Below are 19,392 nucleotides of genomic sequence, written 5' to 3'. Positions count from 1 at the left end.
TGTCCCTAGTGTGTGTAGGATAGTGTTAATGTGCGGGGATCGCTGGGCGACGCGGACCCGGTGGGCCGAAGGACCTGTTTCCGCACTGTATCTCTAAATCTAAAAAACTGAAGATCTCGGACAAAACCCACTCAGGTCACAGGGAGAACATCCAAATTCCGTACAGACAGCACTGGTAGTCAGGATCAAAGCAGGGCCTCTAGCGCTGTAAGGCAGCAACTCTACAGCTGCGCCACCTTGCCGCCCTGATCTTCTGTGTCAGTGTCATTTTCTTGCAATATCCCACATTTCTTCATATCCATAAATCTACAAGAGGAATTTTCTCCTTACCAAGAATAACATTTCCACCATTTGGTGGTTGCACCTTTAGCCATCAATTTTCACAAAGGCACTGGATAATTTCTTAAAGGATACAATTGCAGAGTTGGGGAAAGAAGGTGGGAGAGGCATTCTTTTCTCGTTATTCAAGGACAAAAGGAGGGCATCAAGGATGAAGGTGGGTATCTATATGGAGTTGGAGGATGTAGGTGAGGTGCTAAAAGAGTACTTTGCATCTGTATTCACTGAGGAGAAGGACTTGGAGCAGAGCAAGTTCAGTGCGGAGAATACAAATATGCTGGGGCAGTTAGAGTTCGAGGAGGAGATGGTGCTGAGGGTCTTGACGAGCGTTAAGGTGGATTAGTCCCTAAAGTCTGATGGGATCTATCTCAGGTTATTGAGGTGGGCAAGAGAGGAGGTTGCGGGGGCCTTGAGGAGGATCTTTGTTTCTTCTCGAGCACAGACAAGGACCAGGAGGACTGGAGAATGGCTCATGCTGTTCGTCTAGCATGGTGAAGAAGGTTTATGGTATGTTTGCCTCCATTGCTACGTGAATTGAGCACAAGAGTCCGTAAGATTTTGGTTCGTCCGCATTTGGAGTATTGTCTGCTGTTCCGGTCGTCCCATTACAGGAAGGATGTGGAGGCTTTGAAGAGGTGCGGAGGATGTTTACCAGAATGCTGCATGGATTAGAGAGTTTCAGCTACAAGGAGAGGTTAGATAAACTTGGATTGTTCTCCCTGGAACATTGCAGTATTATGAAGAGAGACTTGAGAGTAGTATGTAAAGTTATGAGAGGCATAGATAAGGTAGACATTCAGAACTATTTCTCTAGGGTAGAAAGATCTCACACCAGAGGGCACAGCTATAAGGTGAGAGTGGGAAAGTTTAATGTGACTAGTGGTGTGCCTCAGGCTTCGGTGCTAGGCCCATTCCCCTGTGACTAGTGGTATGCCTCAGGTTTCGGTGCTAGGCCCATTCCCCTGTGACTAGTGGTATGCCTCAGGTTTCGGTGCTAGGCCCGTTACCCTGTGACTAGTGATGTTTCTCAGGGTTCGGTGCTGGGCCCGTTACTGTTTGTCATCTACATCAACATACAGGGCAAGATTAGCAAGTTTGCTGCTGATACAAATGTGTGTGGTTTTGCAGATAGCGAAGATGGTTGTGAACGATTGCAGCAGGATCTGGATCGATTGGCCAGGTGGGTGGAGGAAAGGTTGATGGAATGTAATACAGAGAAGTGTGAGATGTTGCATTTTGAGACATCGAACAAGGTCAGGACCTACACCGTAAATGGTAGGCCTCTGGGTAGTGTTGAAGAGCAGAGGGATCTAGGAGTACAGGTGCATGGTTCCTTGAAGGTCGAGTCGCAGGTGGATAAGGTGGTCATAAAGGCTTTTGGCACTTTGGCCTTCATCAGTCAGAGTATTGAGTATAGAAGTTGGGAGGTCAGCTTTCAGTTGTATACGACATTGGTGAGACTGCATTTAGAATATTGTGTTCAGTTCTGGGCTCCGTGTTATAGGAAAGATAATGTCAAGCTTGTCAGAGAAGATTTACGAGGATGTTGCCAGGACTAGAGGGTGTGAGCTATAGGGAGAGGTTCAGTAGGCTGGGACTATTCCTTGGAGCTCAGGTGGATGAGGGGTGATCTTTCTCGAGGTGTACAAAATCATGAGAGGAATAGATCGGAGTCTCTTGCCCAGCGGAGGGGAATCAAGGACCAGAGGACATAGGTTTAAGGTGAATGGGAAAAGATTTAATAGGAATCTGAGGGATAACTTTTTCACACAAAGGGTGGTGGGTGTATGGAACAAGCTGCCAGAGGAGGTAGTTGAGGCTGGGACTATCCCAGCGTTTAAGAAACAGTTAGACAGGTACATGAATAGGACAGGTTTGGAAGGATTCACACTGTATCACTCTGTGACTCTATGAAGGGCCTGTTTCCACACTGTATCACTCTATGACTCTATGAAGGGCCTGTTTCCACACTGTATCACTCTATGACTCTATGAAGGGCCTGTTTCCACACTGTATCACTCTATGACTCTATGAAGGGCCTGTTTCCACACTGTATCACTCTGTGACTCTATGAAGAGCCTGTTTCCACACTGTATCACTCTATGACTGTATGAAGAGCCTGTTTCCACACTGTATCACTCTGTGACTCTATGAAGGGCCTGTTTCCACACTGTATCACTCTGTGACTCTATGAAGAGCCTGTTTCCACACTGTATCACTCTATGACTCTATGAAGGGCCTGTTTCCACACTGTATCACTCTGTGACTCTATGAAGAGCCTGTTTCCACACTGTATCACTCTATGACTGTATGAAGAGCCTGTTTCCACACTGTATCACTCTGTGACTCTATGAAGGGCCTGTTTCCACGCTGTATCACTCTGTGACTCTATGAAGGGCCTGTTTCCACGCTGTATCACTCTGTGACTGTATGAGATGTGTGGAGCAGGTTTTTTAACGTAGAGAGTGGTGGGGAGTTGAAATACACTGCCAGAGGTGGTAGTGGCAGCAGATACGATTGTGGCATTTAGGAGGCCTTTAGATAGGCACATGGAAGCAAAGAATAGAAGGATATGGATCATGTACAGTCAGGTGAAATCAGTTTAACTCTGCTTCATGTTTGGTGCCGACAAAGGCCCATTGCTGTGCTATACTGTTTGATGTTCTATGTTCTATCTCAATCCCAGTGACCTATCCCTGATTCTGGAACAATAATATTTAGTTCTGGACTCCTGCATGCAATTAGTCTGTCGTGCCCTGTCAGAATTTTGTATGTTTCAATTAGATCTCCCATCATTTCTCTAAACTCCAGAATATGCAGACTTAATGTACTCAATCTGTCTTCATTTGCCACATCTGCTACCCCCTGGAACCAGTTAAATGAATATTTGCTGCATCCTCAATGGCAAATATATCCTTTTTTTAGGAAAGGAGATCAAAATTGTAGACATTATTGCAGGCAGCATCTCTGGAGAGAAGGAATGGGTTTTGTTTCGGGTCGAGACCATTCTTCAGACCTGTCTGAATAAGTGTCTCGACCCAAAACGTTATCCAGTCTGTAGAAGGATCTCCACCCGAAATGTCACCCATTCCTTCTCTCCAGAGATGCTGCCTGTCCCGCTGAGTTACTCCAGCATTTTGTTTCTATCTTCGGTGTAAAGCAGCATCTGCAGTTCCTCCCAAGAGACAATATTCCAGGTACACTCTCACTGAGGCCCTATGTTGTACATTGAGACATATTTCCTCCTGTTCTCAAATTCTCATGTATAAAGGAAAATATTGCATTCCTCTTCTGAACACATTTGTTTTCAGTGGCTTGTGTACAGGAGTCCTTAGTCATTTTGAATGTCAACACCACCTAAATACTCACCCTTTACAATTGCACTGCAAAGTGAATGACTTAATTTACCCGAAATTATTTAGCACCTGCCGTGCTCCTGTGCACTCACCTAGCTTGGCAATGTGCCCTTGAAACCTCACTATATACTCCTTGCTTTTCACACCCAAAGATTTCATCAGCAGACTTTGAAATACAATATTTGATCCACTCAGTCATTCATTGATATTTAAGTTAGTTTAGTTTTAGTTTAGAGATACAGTGTGGAAACATGACCCCAGTCCGCGATCCCCGTACATTAACGCTTATCCTACACCCACTAGGGACAATTTAAATTGATACCAACCCAATTAACCTACAAACCTGTACGTCTTTAGAGTGTGGGAGGAAACCGAAGATCTCAGAGAAAACCCACACAGGTCACGGGGAGAACATACAAACTCCGTACAGACAGCACCCGTAGTCAGGATTGAACCCGGGTCTCCGGCGTTGTAAGGCAGAAGCTCTACCACTGCACCTCCCCAATAAATTTAGATTGTGAATTGTTGAGCCCAAGTGCCTTTCCCTGGGATACCTGCCAACCTGAGAAAAATCCATTTATTCCCATATTTCGACGTCTGTTCAATAACGAATTCTTAATCTATGACAGTATATTACCCTCTAATATTGTTGACCAATGTCTATTTTATGCACATTTCACCGTCCGGCGCGGCCTGAAAAAGGCAGCGGGATTTCTTTCTGCTCGGCGGGGGCTTCTATGTCGGGAGCCACGACCGCCCTGACCCCCGTCGACGTGCAGCGGCAGCGACTTCGCCCGCCCCGGATCGCGTGGCTTGGGTCGGCCCGCTGCGGACCTTTCACCGTCCGGCGCGGCCTGGAACGTGGCAAGTTCAACAGCCTGACCGCGGGAGAAGACGGCAGGGGAAGAGAAATGACATTCTGGCCTTCCATCACAGTGAGGAGGGGACTGGAGGAGACTCACTGTAATGGATGTTTCTTTTTGTTTTGTGTTGGTTGGGGTTGTGTAATTTGCTTATTTTATTGCTCTATTGTTGGACTGTGTGTGACGAAATCTCGTCCAAAAGACCTGTTTTTTTGGATGACAAATAAAGGTAATTCTGATTCTGATTCTGATTCTGATATAGTCATTTTATTCATAGTTTGCTTGGATGACTTTCATCTACACATGATAGAGAAAGAAGAGTAAGGGATAGGCATGGGCAAATGGTTTACTAGTACCTGTCAATTTTTCATGACTGCCCTCAATGTCATGTGGTTGGCATGGTTCCAGCATAAACTTTAGTTCATCTAAGAGTAGTAGGTAACTCAGGCATTCGGGATAATTGTGAAGTGTTATTACGACTTTTCCATCGCAAAAACAAAAGTTAAATGCAAGAGAGTTAGTAATAAACCTAATGGAAAATCAGGAAGATCCTTTTGTATTAAGACAGTGGTTTGCACTGCAGGATGTGATTGAAGCAAATAGCTGAGATGCCTTAGATGGAAATGAGATGAGTGCATTAGACTAAAAGGCAGAGGAAAAACTGGGAGAAGGCATTTGGAGTGGGAAGAGTTTGTGGGCATCATAAACATTCCTTTAATCGACATTAAAGGAAATACGAAGTCAACGTTTTTTACAATCATTTTCTTTGTTGTTTCATCAATGTGAAATGTAGGTGTATCTGAAGTTACATCAAAGACACCAGCCGCTAAATTAAGAAAAACAGCAAGCTTTTGATTGTTGTTAATTCCTCTCCCTGTTTACCTTTAATAGAAGCTGATACTTTGTGATCCTCTGAACAGGTTTCAAAAGGTAGGCATCCAGTGAAAGTTTATGATCCAGTTTTTGCTGGCATTCCTGGAAACAAAATACAATCTAATTAAGGCTTGAAGACTTGTCATTCATTAAGCACCTCCTGTTGTATTCAAAACCGGCACAGTTCTCATAAACGGAAATACAAATGAATCTAAATGGAGGTGTGCTCAGTATAAGAAACACCGTTGAAAGAGAAGAGGGAATTACAATAAAGGCTACCGTGTCCTTAGTGTTTGAAATGATAATGAACAGGACAAGTGGTCAGGGAGTCAGGTTTAAGGAGACAGGCAATTGCATAGGTAAAAGGAATCAGGTAGTACCTTGTGTAGGAAAAAAACTGCAGATGCTGGTTAAAATCGAAGGTAGACACAAAATGCTGGAGTAACTCAGCGGGTCAGGTAGCATCTCTGGAGAGAAGGAATGGGTGACGTTTCGGGTCGAGACCCTTCTTCTGACCAATCCAAAATGTCACCCATTCCTTCTCTCCAGAGATGCTGCCTGTCCCGCTGAGTTTCTCCAGCATTTTGTGTCTACCTTCGGTTTTAAGCCTGCATCTGCAGCTCCTTCCTAAGCATTTGGATAGACATGGATTGATTCAGGATAGTCACTTTATTTAATTATTTAATTCCCCTTCCCACACTGACCTTTCTGTCCTGGGCCCTCTCCACTGTCAGAGTGAGGCCAAATGCAAATTGGAAGAACAGCACCTCATATTTCGTTTAGGCAGCTTACAACCAAATTTTAGTTTCTCTAACTTCAAGTAATCATTGCATCCCCCCTCTCTCCATCCCTCCATAAGTCGTACCAGCTTCAAAGTCATCTTTGTGAGTCTCATTGTCAGTAAGTTGAAGTTTTCAATGAGCTCAGCTAACAATGCCTGTTTCCTTTATTATCGTTACTTTTTTGCATATCAGTCGTTTGTTCTGTATCTCTCTATATCACCGTCTTTATCTCAAGTTTCCATTTCCCCGACACTCAGTCTAAAGAAGGGTCTTGACCCAAAACAAAAGGATGGTTGTGGACAATAGACAATAGACAATAGGTGCAGGAGGAGGCCATTCGGCCCTTCGAGCCAGCACCGCCATTCAGTGTGATCATGGCTGATCATTCTCAATCAGTACCTCGTTCCTGCCTTCTCCCCATACCCCCTGACTCCGCTATCCTTAAGAGCTCTATCTAGCTCTCTCTTGAATGCATTCAGAGAATTGGCCTTCACTGCCTTCTGAGGCAGAGAATTCCACAGATTCACAACTCTCTGACTGAAAAAGTTTTTCCTCATCTCAGTTCTAAAGGGCCTACCCCTTATTCTTAAACTGTGGCCCCTTGTTCTGGACTCCCCCAACATTGGGAACATGTTTCCTGCCTCTAACGTGTCCAACCCCTTAATAATCTTATACATTTCGATAAGATCTCCCCTCATCCTTCTAAATTCCAGTGTATACAAGCCTAGTCGCTCCAGTCTTTCAACATATGACAGTCCCGCCATTCCGGGAATTAACCTAGTAAACCTACGCTGCACGCCCTCAATAGCAAGAATATCCCTCCTCAAATTTGGGGACCAAAACTGCACACAGTACTCCAGGTGCGGTCTGACTAGGGCCCTGTACAACTGCAGAAGGACCTCTTTGCTCCTATACTCAACTCCTCTTGTTATGAAGGCCAACATTCCATTGGCTTTCTTCACTGCCTGCTGTACCTGCATGCTTCCTTTCAGTGACTGATGCACTAGGACACCCAGATCTCGTTGTTCCTAACTTGACACCATTCTGATAATACTCTGCCTTCCTATTCATACCACCAAAGTGGATACCCTCACACTTATCCACATTAAACTGCATCTGCCATGCATCCCCCCACTCACACAACCTGTCCGTCACCCTGCAACCTCATAGCATCTTCCTCACAGTTCACACTACCACCCAGCTTTGTATCATCTGCAAATTTGCTAATGGTACTTTTAATCCCTTCATCCAAGTCAAGTGGAGAATTGTTTTTCTGAGTAGAGGCTCGTGACCAGTGTCCAGTGACCAGTGACCAGTGACCACAGGGGTCTGAGCTGTGCCCCTTGGTGTTTGTTATCTACATTAATAATTTGCATGACAGTGTAGATAACATCGTCAGTAAGTTTGCAGATGACACCAATATTGGTGGTGTAGTGAAGAGTGAGGAAGGACATCTACATTTACTGCAGGCTGAACACCGATTTTCTGGCAACTGATGGTCTGCCCACTCCTATAATCCGGACAAAATAACGAGAGGTCAGTTGAAATTCCCTGAGGGGCCACAGAGGGCATTGCGAGTGGCGAGGCTCTTTCCGGTCGCCCCTCCATCGTGAAAGTGTTATTTATTTACATCTAAATATCAAAATCCCTCCATGGCCTCGTCTAATTCTATCTCTCCTGGCTCAATGTTTAAGCTTTTTGTGTTTCAACTGTGCCTGGTCCCCACGCACCATCCCACTACCCCTCCTCCTACCAATCTGTTCAATTTACCTCTTGCCCTCTGGAACTCTGAACTTCCGGTCAAGCCTTCTCTAATTTACTGGGCACCTTAATGCTGCCTCCCAAGATCCCTTTTCAACCATCTTCTCAATCTTCTCTCCTAACTGTTTCACAAAGACGATACAGTAAACACTCATTTTAATGGACCCACTTATAACCAATTTTGGATATAGCGGACGGACCTGGCTACTCATCCCCAGCCGTTCATACCCCTGGCTTCTGACCCCAATCCCAACTCGCAAGGTAAATGAGGGAGCCCTTGTTCACCCACCGCACGGACCGGTGTCAAATAGGGGTGCCAACTATCTCACTCCCAAATACGGGACAAGGTGACGTCACTGCCCAGCGCCCCACGTGACCTTACCCAGCCAGCGGCCACGTGCTCCCGCACCACCAATGGCGGCCGCCCGGGCTGGGAGGCGGGTTGCTACGCAACCTCCATTAGGTGGCACCTGAGCCTCCATACCTACACAGTTCGGACCTACACTGTCCAGATCTATACTGTCCGGGCCTACACTGTCTGGGCCTACACAGTTCGGATCTACACTGTCCAGATCTACACTGTCCGGGCCTACACTGTCCGGACCTACACTGTCCGTGCCTACAGCGTCCGGGCCTACACTGTCCGTTCCTACAGCGTCCGGGCCTACACTATCCGTGCCTACACTGTCCAGATCTACACTGTCCGGGCCTACACTGTCCGGGCCTACACTGTCCGGGCCTACACTGTCCGGGCCTAGACTGTCCGGGCCTAGACTGTCCGGGCCTACACTGTCCGGGCCTACACTGTCCGCGCCTACACTGTCCGGGCCTACACTGTCCGCACCTACACTGTCCGGGCCTACACTGTCCGGGCCTACACTGTCCGGGCCTACACAGTCCGGGCCTACCCAGTCCCGGCCTACACTGTCCGCGCCTACACTGTCCGCGCCTACACTGTCCGGGCCTACACTGTCCGCGCCTACACTGTCCGGGCCTACACTGTCCGTGCCTACACTGTCTGGACCTACACTGTCCGGGCCTACACTGTCCGGACCTACACTGTCCGGGCCTACACTGTCCGGGCCTACACTGTCCGGGCCTACACTGTCCGCGCCTACACTGTCCGGGCCTACACTGTCCGCGCCTACACTGTCCGGGCCTACACTGTCCGCACCTACACTGTCCGGGCCTACACTGTCCGGGCCTACACTGTCCGGGCCTACACAGTCCGGGCCTACCCAGTCCCGGCCTACACTGTCCGCGCCTACACTGTCCGCGCCTACACTGTCCGGGCCTACACTGTCCGCGCCTACACTGTCCGGGCCTACACTGTCCGTGCCTACACTGTCCGGACCTACACTGTCCGGGCCTACACTGTCCGGGCCTACACTGTCCGGGCCTACACTGTCCGGGCCTACACTGTCCGCGCCTACACTGTCCGCGCCTACACTGTTCGGATCTACACTGTCCGCGCCTACACTGTCCGGGCCTACACTGTCCGCGCCTACACTGTCCGGGCCTACACTGTCCGTGCCTACACTGTCCGGGCCTACACTGTCCGGGCCTACACTGTCCGGGCCTACACTGTCCGGGCCTACACTGTCCGGGCCTACACTGTCCGCGCCTACACTGTCCGCGCCTACACTGTTCGGATCTACACTGTCAGAGCCTACACTGTCCGGGCCTACACTGTCCGGGCCTACACTGTCCGGGCCTACACTGTCCGGGCCTACACTGTCCGCGCCTACACTGTCCGCGCCTACACTGTTCGGATCTACACTGTTCGGGCCTACACTGTCAGAGCCTACACTGTCCGGGCCTACACTGTCCGGGCCTACACTGTCCGGGCCTACACTGTCCGGGCCTACACTGTCCGGGCCTACACTGTCAGAGCCTACACTGTCCGGACCTACACTGTCCGGGCCTACACTGTCCGGGCCTACACTGTCCGGGCCTACACTGTCCGGGCCTAGACTGTCCGGGCCTACACTGTCCGGGCCTACACTGTCCGCGACTACACTGTCCGGGCCTACACTGTCCGGGCCTACACTGTCCGGGCCTACACTGTCCGCGCCTACAGCGTCAGGGCCGACAGCGTCCAGGCCAACAGTGCGCCCCGGGCCTAATATGCGACAAGGGTGGTCCCATACGGGACAAACCAATTTAGCCCAAAATACGGGATGTCCCGGCTGATACGGGACAATTGGCAACGCTAGTGTCAAACCAGGGCAGGACATTCACAGTAAATGGTGGTGTCCTGGAGAACGTTGCAGAGCAGAGAGATTAGGGAGTACAGCTGCATGGTTCTCTGAAAGTGTCAAGCTAGTTGGACAGTATGGTGAAGAAGACCTTTGGCTCGTTTGACTTCATTGGGAAAGGTCTTAAGTACAAAAGCTGGGTCACCATGATGCAACTGGACAAGTCGTTGGTAAGATCACACTCAGAGTGTTGTGCCCAGTTCTTGTTGCCCAGCTATAGGAAGGCTCTCATTAAGTTGGAAAGGGTGCAGGAGAGATTCATCAGCATGTTACCTGGACCTGCGGGCTTGTGTTATAGGGAGAGGTTGGATGGGCTTGGACTTTTGAACTTGCAGCACAGGAGGCTGAGGAGTGACCTTTTTGAGGTGTACAAGATCATGAGGGACAAGGATAAAGTGAACATTCACAGTCCTTTTCCCAGGGCAGAGGATTCTAAAAACAGCAGATTCTAAAAGTAGATGGCATAGTCTTAAATTGAGAGGGGAGAGATTTACAAGAGACCTGAGGGGCAACTTCTTCACTAACCATGTCTGATGCTCTATGACTCCATAACTCTATAAATGAACATTGTGATTAGAAATCTGTTCTAGTAATATTTATGATATGCAAGGGTCTCTTATTCGAAGGCACTAAAAATATTGATACATTTTCAATCCAATATAAAATTGAATCCAATATCTCACAAATACTCACATAAATGTAAAATTTGTAAAATACTATGCAGACATTTTGAAGCACTATCAATAAGCAGTTTAATAGAATCATATACATACTGTATATAGCAAAGAAATAGGCCCTTCTGCTACACTCATGCATGCTGACCAAGATGTCTTCCTCAGCTAGTCCTCTTTGTCAATACTTAGGCTATGTACCTCAAAATCCTTCCCATCCATGAAGCTGATCAAATGTCTTTAAAACTTGGTAAATGCACACGCTTCTATCATGTTCCATATAATCCGCTACCCTCTGTGTAAAAAATGTGCTCCTTACATTCCCTTTAAAGTTTGTTCTTCACGCCTTAAACCTATCCCCGGTAATGTTCCATCTATTTCACAATATTAATCATTGAAAAGAAAATACGTTAGGACGATCCTTTCAGAAACTCTACAACCATAAACTGATATCCCTGCTTTGGGTACAACGAGTGGCCTCTAATGTACAACAATGCGTTAAAGCCCTTTAGAAAAGTGATTGTCAAAGGATGACATGGTTCCTTCTTACAGACCGAGCGAGACAAGAAAAGTTTTAAAATGGGGAACAAGGAAATGGAAAGAAAGAAGAAGCGAGATTTAAAAAGGAAATTCTAGACCACTGCTTGACCGCCAATAATGAAGACTATGGTGAAAATACAAGTGGTTAGAAGAATAGAGAGTTCAGGGAGATTATAGATTTTAAGGTATAATAGATGTAAAGGTGAGATGCACAGGTAGGCTATGGAAATATGGTGGAGCTGGCAAAACAGCTCCTAGTTCACAAAGCAGATCTGTTCCTATCAACCTGGAATACATCCCAGATAAACCCAGAATTTCTGGCTGCTATTTCTATATATATATCTATCTTATACTACTAAAACTCAGATCTTGTATATAAATATATGAATCCCTATGTATCTAGGTATCAGTGATTTCGGCAAAACGGTAACCGTTGCGCCACAATTTATGCACCGCCTTAATCGCCAATCTCCCGGCCGGTCGGCCATGATATTTTCATTTAATTTGGTCGTGTATTTTTTAAGTTACAGAGGTTTTAAAGTTTAAACATTTAATTTCTAACCGATTTATTGAAGATCTTCAGCGGGGGTGGGGGGTTGGTGCTGGGAGCAAGAGAGAGTAGGGGAAAGGGGTGTGCTGGGGAAAGGGGGGGTGGGGGAGAGTAAGAGTGTGTCTGGGGGAGAGTGAAGGGGGGGTCTGAGAATGGGGACTGGGGAGGGGGACAACAGGGGTCGTGCGGAGGGGGCTTGGTGGTGGGGGAAAGAGGGGTACTGGGAAAAGGGGAGGTCGTGGGGAAAGGGGGGGTGTGGGGAGAGTAAGAGTGGGGCTGGGGGAGGAGAGAATGGGGGGTGTGGGAATGGGCCCAACGGGCCCGCTTTGCTAGTATATTACTAAAACTCTCATCTTGTATATATATTCGTAGTTTTGTATGTTCCCGAAATACAGCCAAAACGGTACACGAAAGCGCAACAATTTTTTGCCCACCCTACTCACGATTCCGCTGCGGTCAAGCTTTGTTACATTTTAAAAACAATTAACTTAATAAACTTTAATAAATGCGCCCCCCCCCCCCCCCCATGAGGACCGGCACCCGTCCCGGCGTGACCTTCCTCCCATGGTGCAGTGCGGCGGCAAAGGGTCAAACAAGATGGCCGTCGCACACTGAGCTGCAGCTGCAGAAGAGGTTTCCACCCAACGGGTCCACCGTTCGCTCTGGCCGACGCGATGGCCACCCGGGGCCGTGGTGAGTGGCTCCCTCTCCCCTTTCCTCTACCCCCTCGCCCGCCCATGGCCCCGGGCAATGGGCCCACGGATTGTCTGTTGGGGGTGGGCTGCTGGGCCGGCAGGAGAGGCTTGCACCCAACCTGGGGGTTGCCAGGCCCGCAAGAGAGATTTGGACCCAATGGGCCCACGGCCGTCTAGTACCACATAATACCCAACGTGCTATACTGTGTATGTTTCTATGTTTAAAAAATGGACAAAATATGGTATGCAGACCTGAAAGAATTGGCAATCTCCACACTGCCTCCAGAGTGCTTCTGAACGTGGCTTGTTTTGACAGTACTTTTCATAAATCTGTAACTCCTCTTTCTGAAAACAAAAACAATGTCTTTATAATAAAAGCAGAGACAACTGTGAAATGAATAACTTGATGAATTAGTGAAGTACAATAACTTGGGCACTGAGGCCATCAACAACATGATTAGTTCACAAGAAGGAGATTTGTGTGCGTGCTTCATCAGTTTGCCTTTGCTATCTTGAGGTACATCTGGTGCCTATGATTTGAGAGTATTTCTGTATTCTCCACCCCCTACACCTGCAATCCATTTTCAATTTGTTGTTATCTACTTATTGATTTCATGCAGACTTGTGCAACCTTGACCAATTCTCTGGAGACACAGGAGATTACAGATGCTGAATCTGGAGCTAAAAGCAAACCACTGGCGGAGGAACTCAGCGGATCGAACAGCATCTGTGGAGGGAAAGGAATTGTTGACGTTTTCGGTCGAGAGAGGAGTGGGGAAGGAAGGTAGCTGGTGTAAAGAGGAGAGAGGGCGGGGTGAGACAGAGGACTGAGGAGGGGGTGAGGAATGACGGGAGAAGGAGTCAGGTGTGGGATGGGAGTCAGAGGCAGGTGGGTAATAGGTAGAAGTGGACAAGGGGCAAAGAGGCGGGCAGATAGAGCCAGCTGAGGAGAGGTGAGGGTGGAGGTGGAGAGGGAGGCCGCAAGGTAATGGGGCAGAGATACCTCTGATTAGAAAGGAAGGTGTTAATGACAATCGTGTAGAGAGATGAGAACGTGGAAAAGGTAAGGGGAGGTGGTCTGATGGCAGTGATTTAGATGTTTGAGAGTTTTCCACATGTGATGAAAGCTTTAGGCTTGGAAGATGCATCCTTCTCCTGCTGCCATGGATGTTGGGGGGATGGGGCAACAACAGGGACAATGGCTGCCATGCAAACATTCTCTGCACCTTGCTGCGGCAGGGCAGCTGCAAGAGAGTAAGTCCCAAATGTCATTGACAAAGATGCAAATAAAGAGTGTAAGGCCGGCCCGGTGGCGCAGCGGTAGAGTTGCTGCCTTACAGCGAATGCAGCGCCGGAGACCCGGGTTCCTTCCCGACTACGGGTGCTGTCTGTACCGAGTTTGTACGTTCTCCCCGTGACCACGTGGGTTTCCTCTGAGATCTCCGGATTTCTCCCACACTCCAAAGACGTACAGGTTTGTTGGATAATTGGCTTGGTACAAATGCAAAACAAAATTGTCCCTAGTGGGGATCGTGTTAATGTGCGGGGATCGCTGGTCGGCGCGGACCCGGTGGGCCGAAAGGGCCTGTTTCCACGCTGTATCTCTAAATTAAATGCTATTTTGTCCTGCTGCTTATATCTTACAGATCCAGCTGTGACCGTGTGGATTTTTCTAATATAAATTTAGATATGGATATGCAGCCAAATTGGAAATGATTGTGAGCTTCAAATTCCCTGGAGTAGAAATTACCAACAATCTGTCGTGGATCAACCACATTAATGGCAAGAGGGAATTCCGGACTAATCTGGGGTCCCAAGGCAATGACATGTGTACTGTGGAAAGGATTGCATGCTGGATCAGGCTACAAAGTGAAGGCAGGCCTACTTTAATGACAACAACAGGTCCCTCTGCAATGCGCTCAATGCATTCAATGCTCAGTTCCAACGAAGATGGTGGAACAATGTCCCATGCCCCATCAGCCTTGTGTGAGCCTGTACTAATGATTACTGTGACAGACGCAAGATTGGCCTTCTTGAGAGTAAATCCATGGAAGGCAACTAGCCCAGATAGGATCCTTCAGGACATATATGGACCAGCTGGTATTTATTCACAAAATGCTGGAGTAACTCAGCGGGTCAGGCAGCATCTCGGGAGAGAAGGAATGGGTGACGTTTCAGGTCGAGACCCTTCTTCAGACTGATGTCAGGGGGGCGGGACAAAGGAAGGATATAGGTGGAGACAGGAAGATAGTGGGAGAACTGGGAAGTGGAGGGGAAGAGAGGGACAGAAGAACTATCTAAAGTTGGAGAAGTCAATGTTCATACCACTGGGCTGCAAGCTGCCCAGGCAAAATATGAGGTGCTGTTCCTCCAATTTCCGGTGGGCCTCACTATGGCACTGGAGGAGGCCCATGACAGAAAGGTCAGACTGGGAATGGGAGGGGGAGTTGAAGTGCTCGGCCACCGGGAGACCAGTTTGGCCAACGCGGACCGAGCGCAGGTGTTGAGCGAAGCGATCGCCGAGCCTGCGCTTGGTTTCGCTGAGGTATGTACAGACATCCTTAACAGAGTGAAAGGCCTGGATAGAGTGAATGTGGAGAGGATGTTTCCACTAGTGAGGGAGGCTAGGATCAGAGGCCATAGCCTCAGAATACAAGGACGTACATTTAGAAAGGAGATGAGAAGGAATTTATTTGGTCAGAGGGTGGCGAATCTGCGGAATTCATTGCCACAGACGCGGTGGAGGTCAAGTCAGTGGATATTTTTAAGGCGGAGATTGACAGATTTTTGATTAGTTATGGGGTCTGGGATAATGGGGCAAAGACAGGAGAATGGGGCTGAGGGGGAAAGATAGATCAGTCATGATTGAATGGAAGAGTCGACCTCATGGGCCGAATGTCCTTATTTGGCTCCTAGAACGTATGAACATCAGTTTAATAATAAGGGGTAGGCCATTTAGAACGGGTTTGAGGAAAAACTTTTTCACCCAGACAGTTATGAATCTGTGGAATTCTCTGCCTCAGAAGGCAGTGGAGGCTGATTCTCTGGATGCTTTCAAGAGTTAGATAGAGCTCTTAAAGATAGCGGAGTCAAGGGATATGGGGAGAAGGCAGGAACAGGGTACTGATTGTGGATGATTACCCATGATCACAGTGAATGGCGGTGCTGGCTCGAAGGGCCGAAGGGCCTACTCCTGCACCTATTGTCTATTGTCTATTATGGGGTCCACCTTTCCTTGGTCATCAGTGCTGGCTCTGATTTGTTCTGTACCTTTCCATACCTCTAGTTTGCCTCTCCCGTGACTATCAGTCTGAAGAAGGGTTTCGATCCAAACATCACAAATCCTTTTCTCCAGAGATGCTGCCTGACCCGCTGAGTTACTCCAGCAGTTTGTGTCTACCTTTGGTGTAAACCAACATTTATGGTTCCTAGCTTAAGGAATCAGGTTTAAATCACATTGCATTTTTCCCTGGACATTTCTAAATGGAAAACACTGCCCACAAAAACAATGCGAAATTTGAGAAAAGGTGAAAAGGGTCCATTTTTGAAGCAAACAAAATGGTATGATTCAATGGAAACTCATCTCATTAACATTATTGTTGTAAAATTATCAGCTCAAAAACAAAATGTTTCTCTTACCCGCTTTAAAAAACACGTTCCTACAAGCTCAGGATTCTCCACACAATTTTCAAGCTCCTTAAGAAATATCCTTAAAACGAATAATAAATGTTATTGTTTTAAGTATCATTGGTACAAAGGTTTCAGTTAACATCCTAACCAGAGGGACATCATCTTTGGGATGAAATAGGTTCAATAGATGGTTCACAACGCCCTGAAAATATGCTTGTGTATGATGGAGACATTTCACATTATTTTAACTTGGATGTTTTCCTTAAAGACGAAGTTGTCCTCTCTGCACAAAGTTGAAAGTCTACATGATAAATTCACAGTCGCAATTGTATTTATATTCTGTGTGGGTCGCTGGGTGGAGAAGCCTTTTCTCATTTTGCATGCATGCCAGTATGCAAACTTGGCTTAAGGAAAGAAAAGAGGTACAGGTGAGAAATATTATTAACTACTGTTCATTTCCATACAATGCTTGGATCCTAGAATCAGTAAACAAAGTTCCAAAATTTGTAGACGCGAACAAATTATGCATGTGATTAAAATTGAGGAGGATGGTTATAAAATATAATAGGTCACCAAAAAACCTACAAATGCAACTATTTAATTTGGAATAAATATCAATATTTGATGGTTATATACTTTTTGGATGAGTCCTTTTGACGTGGGGTCATAAAGGGTTTGAGAATCACAAATTTTCAGAGAATAAGCTAATGAAAACCATTGGATTTAATTCTAGAGGAAATGAACCGGGAATTTTGATAGAACCTTGGTTCGGCCACACTTGGCATTTTGTGTACAGTATTAGTTTCCATATTACAAATGGGATGTAGAAAGTGAAAAAAAAATTACAAGGATGGTGCCAGAAATGAGAAATTACACACAAAGGCAAAGATTTTGGCAGAGACAAAAGAGACAGCAGCCAAGCTGTTTCTATTCAGGAAAGAGAAAGGTGAAGGAAGAAATAGAAATTTGTACGTTCAATAGAAGGAGTGATCTGTCAGTGTCTTCGCCTCAAGTGGAGGCCAGTTCGTTGGATGCTTTCAAGAGAGAGCTGGATAGAGCTCTTAAGGATAGCGGAGTGAGGGGGTATGGGGAGAAGGCAGGAACGGGGTACTGATTGAGAGTGATCAGCCATGATCACATTGAATGGCGGTGCTGGCTCGAAGGGCTGAATGGCCTACTCCTGCACCTATTGTCTATTGTCTATTGTCTATTGTCAACTAAAAATATGAATATAACATTGTCAAAAATGAATCAAATTGGGAATTTGGATAAAACAGTTTTACCCAAAGGTTGTGGAATTCACTCTTACAAGGAGGAATTGAGATACATGTCTCAAATGTATTCAAGGGATCAAATCACTAATTGCTAGTGAAGAAGCATATGTGGGGAACAAAAGGAAAGGGAGGAAGGAAGGAAGAAAGAAAGAAAGGTATCATTTCAGGTCTTCGACCTTGCAATACAACATAGAACATAGAACAGCACAGGAACAGGCCTTCGGCCTTCAATGTTTCTGCCGAACATGTCACTGAGTAGGGTTGCCAACTGTTCCGTATTAGCCGGGACATCCCGTATTTTGGGCCAAATTGGTTTGTCCCCTACGGGACTGCCCTTGACCCGTAGTAGGCCTGGGGGGGAGCTGTAGGACCGGATGCTGTAGGCTCTGGCACTGTAGGCCCCAACGCTGTAGGCCCCGACAGTTTAGGTCCTTACACTCTAGGTTTCCGACATTTTAGCTCTGGTCAGTCTAGGTCCGGAGGCCCGGGCGGCAGCCATTGGTGGAGTGGGAGCATGTGGCTGCTGGCTGGGGGGGGGGGGGGGGGGGGGGGGAGGGCGCAGGGCGGTGACGCCACCTTGTCCCGTATTTTGGAGTGAGATAGTTGCCACCCCTATCACTGAGATAAACTAGCCTCATCTGAGATAAACTGGGACAAGTGGAAAAAAAACTTGCTTTTAGACGAGATTAGGAAAGGGTTTAAAGAACAAAAAGAATGCCTGTGATAAGGAGAGCAAGCAAATGTAGAAGATACAGTATATCTGTAATTGTAGTTGTTGTGATCGTCCAGACAAATCAATTATGATCAAGCCACTTGTTCTCCTCAGATACTGCCTGATTTGATGAGTATTTGTGATATTATTTCAGACAATCAGCATCTATATATATATTTTTGCTTTTAAATTACTATATTTATGAGAAAACTGGGAAAGCACAAGAGGGAGAAAAGTGCACTGGAGTATGCACACACAGGGAGAGGTCATTGGCAATTTTATGGCTGAATGATATGTTTTTGTGCTGTACATTTAATGGAAATGGTGGTCATTTGTAAAGTTGATTAACTTACTCTCCTTTTTTCTATTTCCTCCTGTGGAGATAAGCTTCCCTTTCAAGCTGCAGCACCTTTGTTGTGACTGAAATGCTTTATAGGTAATTGGCTCAGACTCACTGCCCATTAATTTGTAGCACACCAACCTGGAACGTACTATTTCAGTTGCTTAGCACCTGATGCATTGAGGAACTAAAAACATTGTGTAAATACACTAGTACGTAGGTATAGCTTAAATGTACATTGAGAAGGGGCAGGATGCAATGTGCCACAAAATGCCCCCGAATTGTTTATGTAAATCCAAAACCAATTTAATTTCATTTGATTTCAATTTTGTGTACACACATTGCATTGGATTTCCAGGAGGACTTCAGACTATGATGCTATGATTGTCTCAATACCTCAAATATTTATCTTCACTGTAGTAGATATAAATCAGAGAAACTCATGTGGAACAAATTCGTTTCTTCTGCGACAGAACTTGTGTAGCGAGCACAACAATGTGAGAGAAGAATAAATGCATTTATATTTTACATTTATATAATGCATTTATGTATTTCTGCAATATATCATTACATGACATACACTGATAAAATGTCTTAATTCAGCATTACAGGAAAATATCTGACAATTTGCGCCTCCGGTTTTAATTCTTATTATAAAGCCAACATTGTTGGAGTCATTGGTATCAGGGGTTATGGGGAGAAGGCAGGAGAATGGGGTTAGGAGGGAGAGGTAGATCAGCCATGATTG

General features: G+C 46.5%; 1 protein-coding gene across 4 annotated transcripts in view; it reads right to left on the bottom strand.

Moving 5' to 3' along the window:
* mcf2l2 (MCF.2 cell line derived transforming sequence-like 2) overlaps positions 1 to 19,392 on the bottom strand; it is a 327,596-nt gene that overhangs the window by 95,763 nt on the left and 212,441 nt on the right. For all 4 annotated transcript variants that reach the window (XM_078410194.1, XM_078410198.1, XM_078410195.1 and 1 more), the window contains exons 18-20: positions 16,328 to 16,397; positions 12,941 to 13,033; positions 5,441 to 5,533 (exon numbers count right to left, since the gene is read on the bottom strand). In XM_078410194.1, coding sequence (XP_078266320.1) covers positions 5,441 to 5,533; positions 12,941 to 13,033; positions 16,328 to 16,397 — 256 coding nt within the window. The remainder of the gene's footprint in view (positions 1 to 5,440; positions 5,534 to 12,940; positions 13,034 to 16,327; positions 16,398 to 19,392) is intronic.

This window comes from Rhinoraja longicauda, chromosome 13, assembly GCF_053455715.1.
Source record: "Rhinoraja longicauda isolate Sanriku21f chromosome 13, sRhiLon1.1, whole genome shotgun sequence".
NCBI lineage: Eukaryota > Metazoa > Chordata > Chondrichthyes > Rajiformes > Arhynchobatidae > Rhinoraja > Rhinoraja longicauda.
The sequence above is the reverse complement of the archived record's forward strand: the minus strand, read 5'-3'. Positions and strand labels throughout refer to the sequence as shown.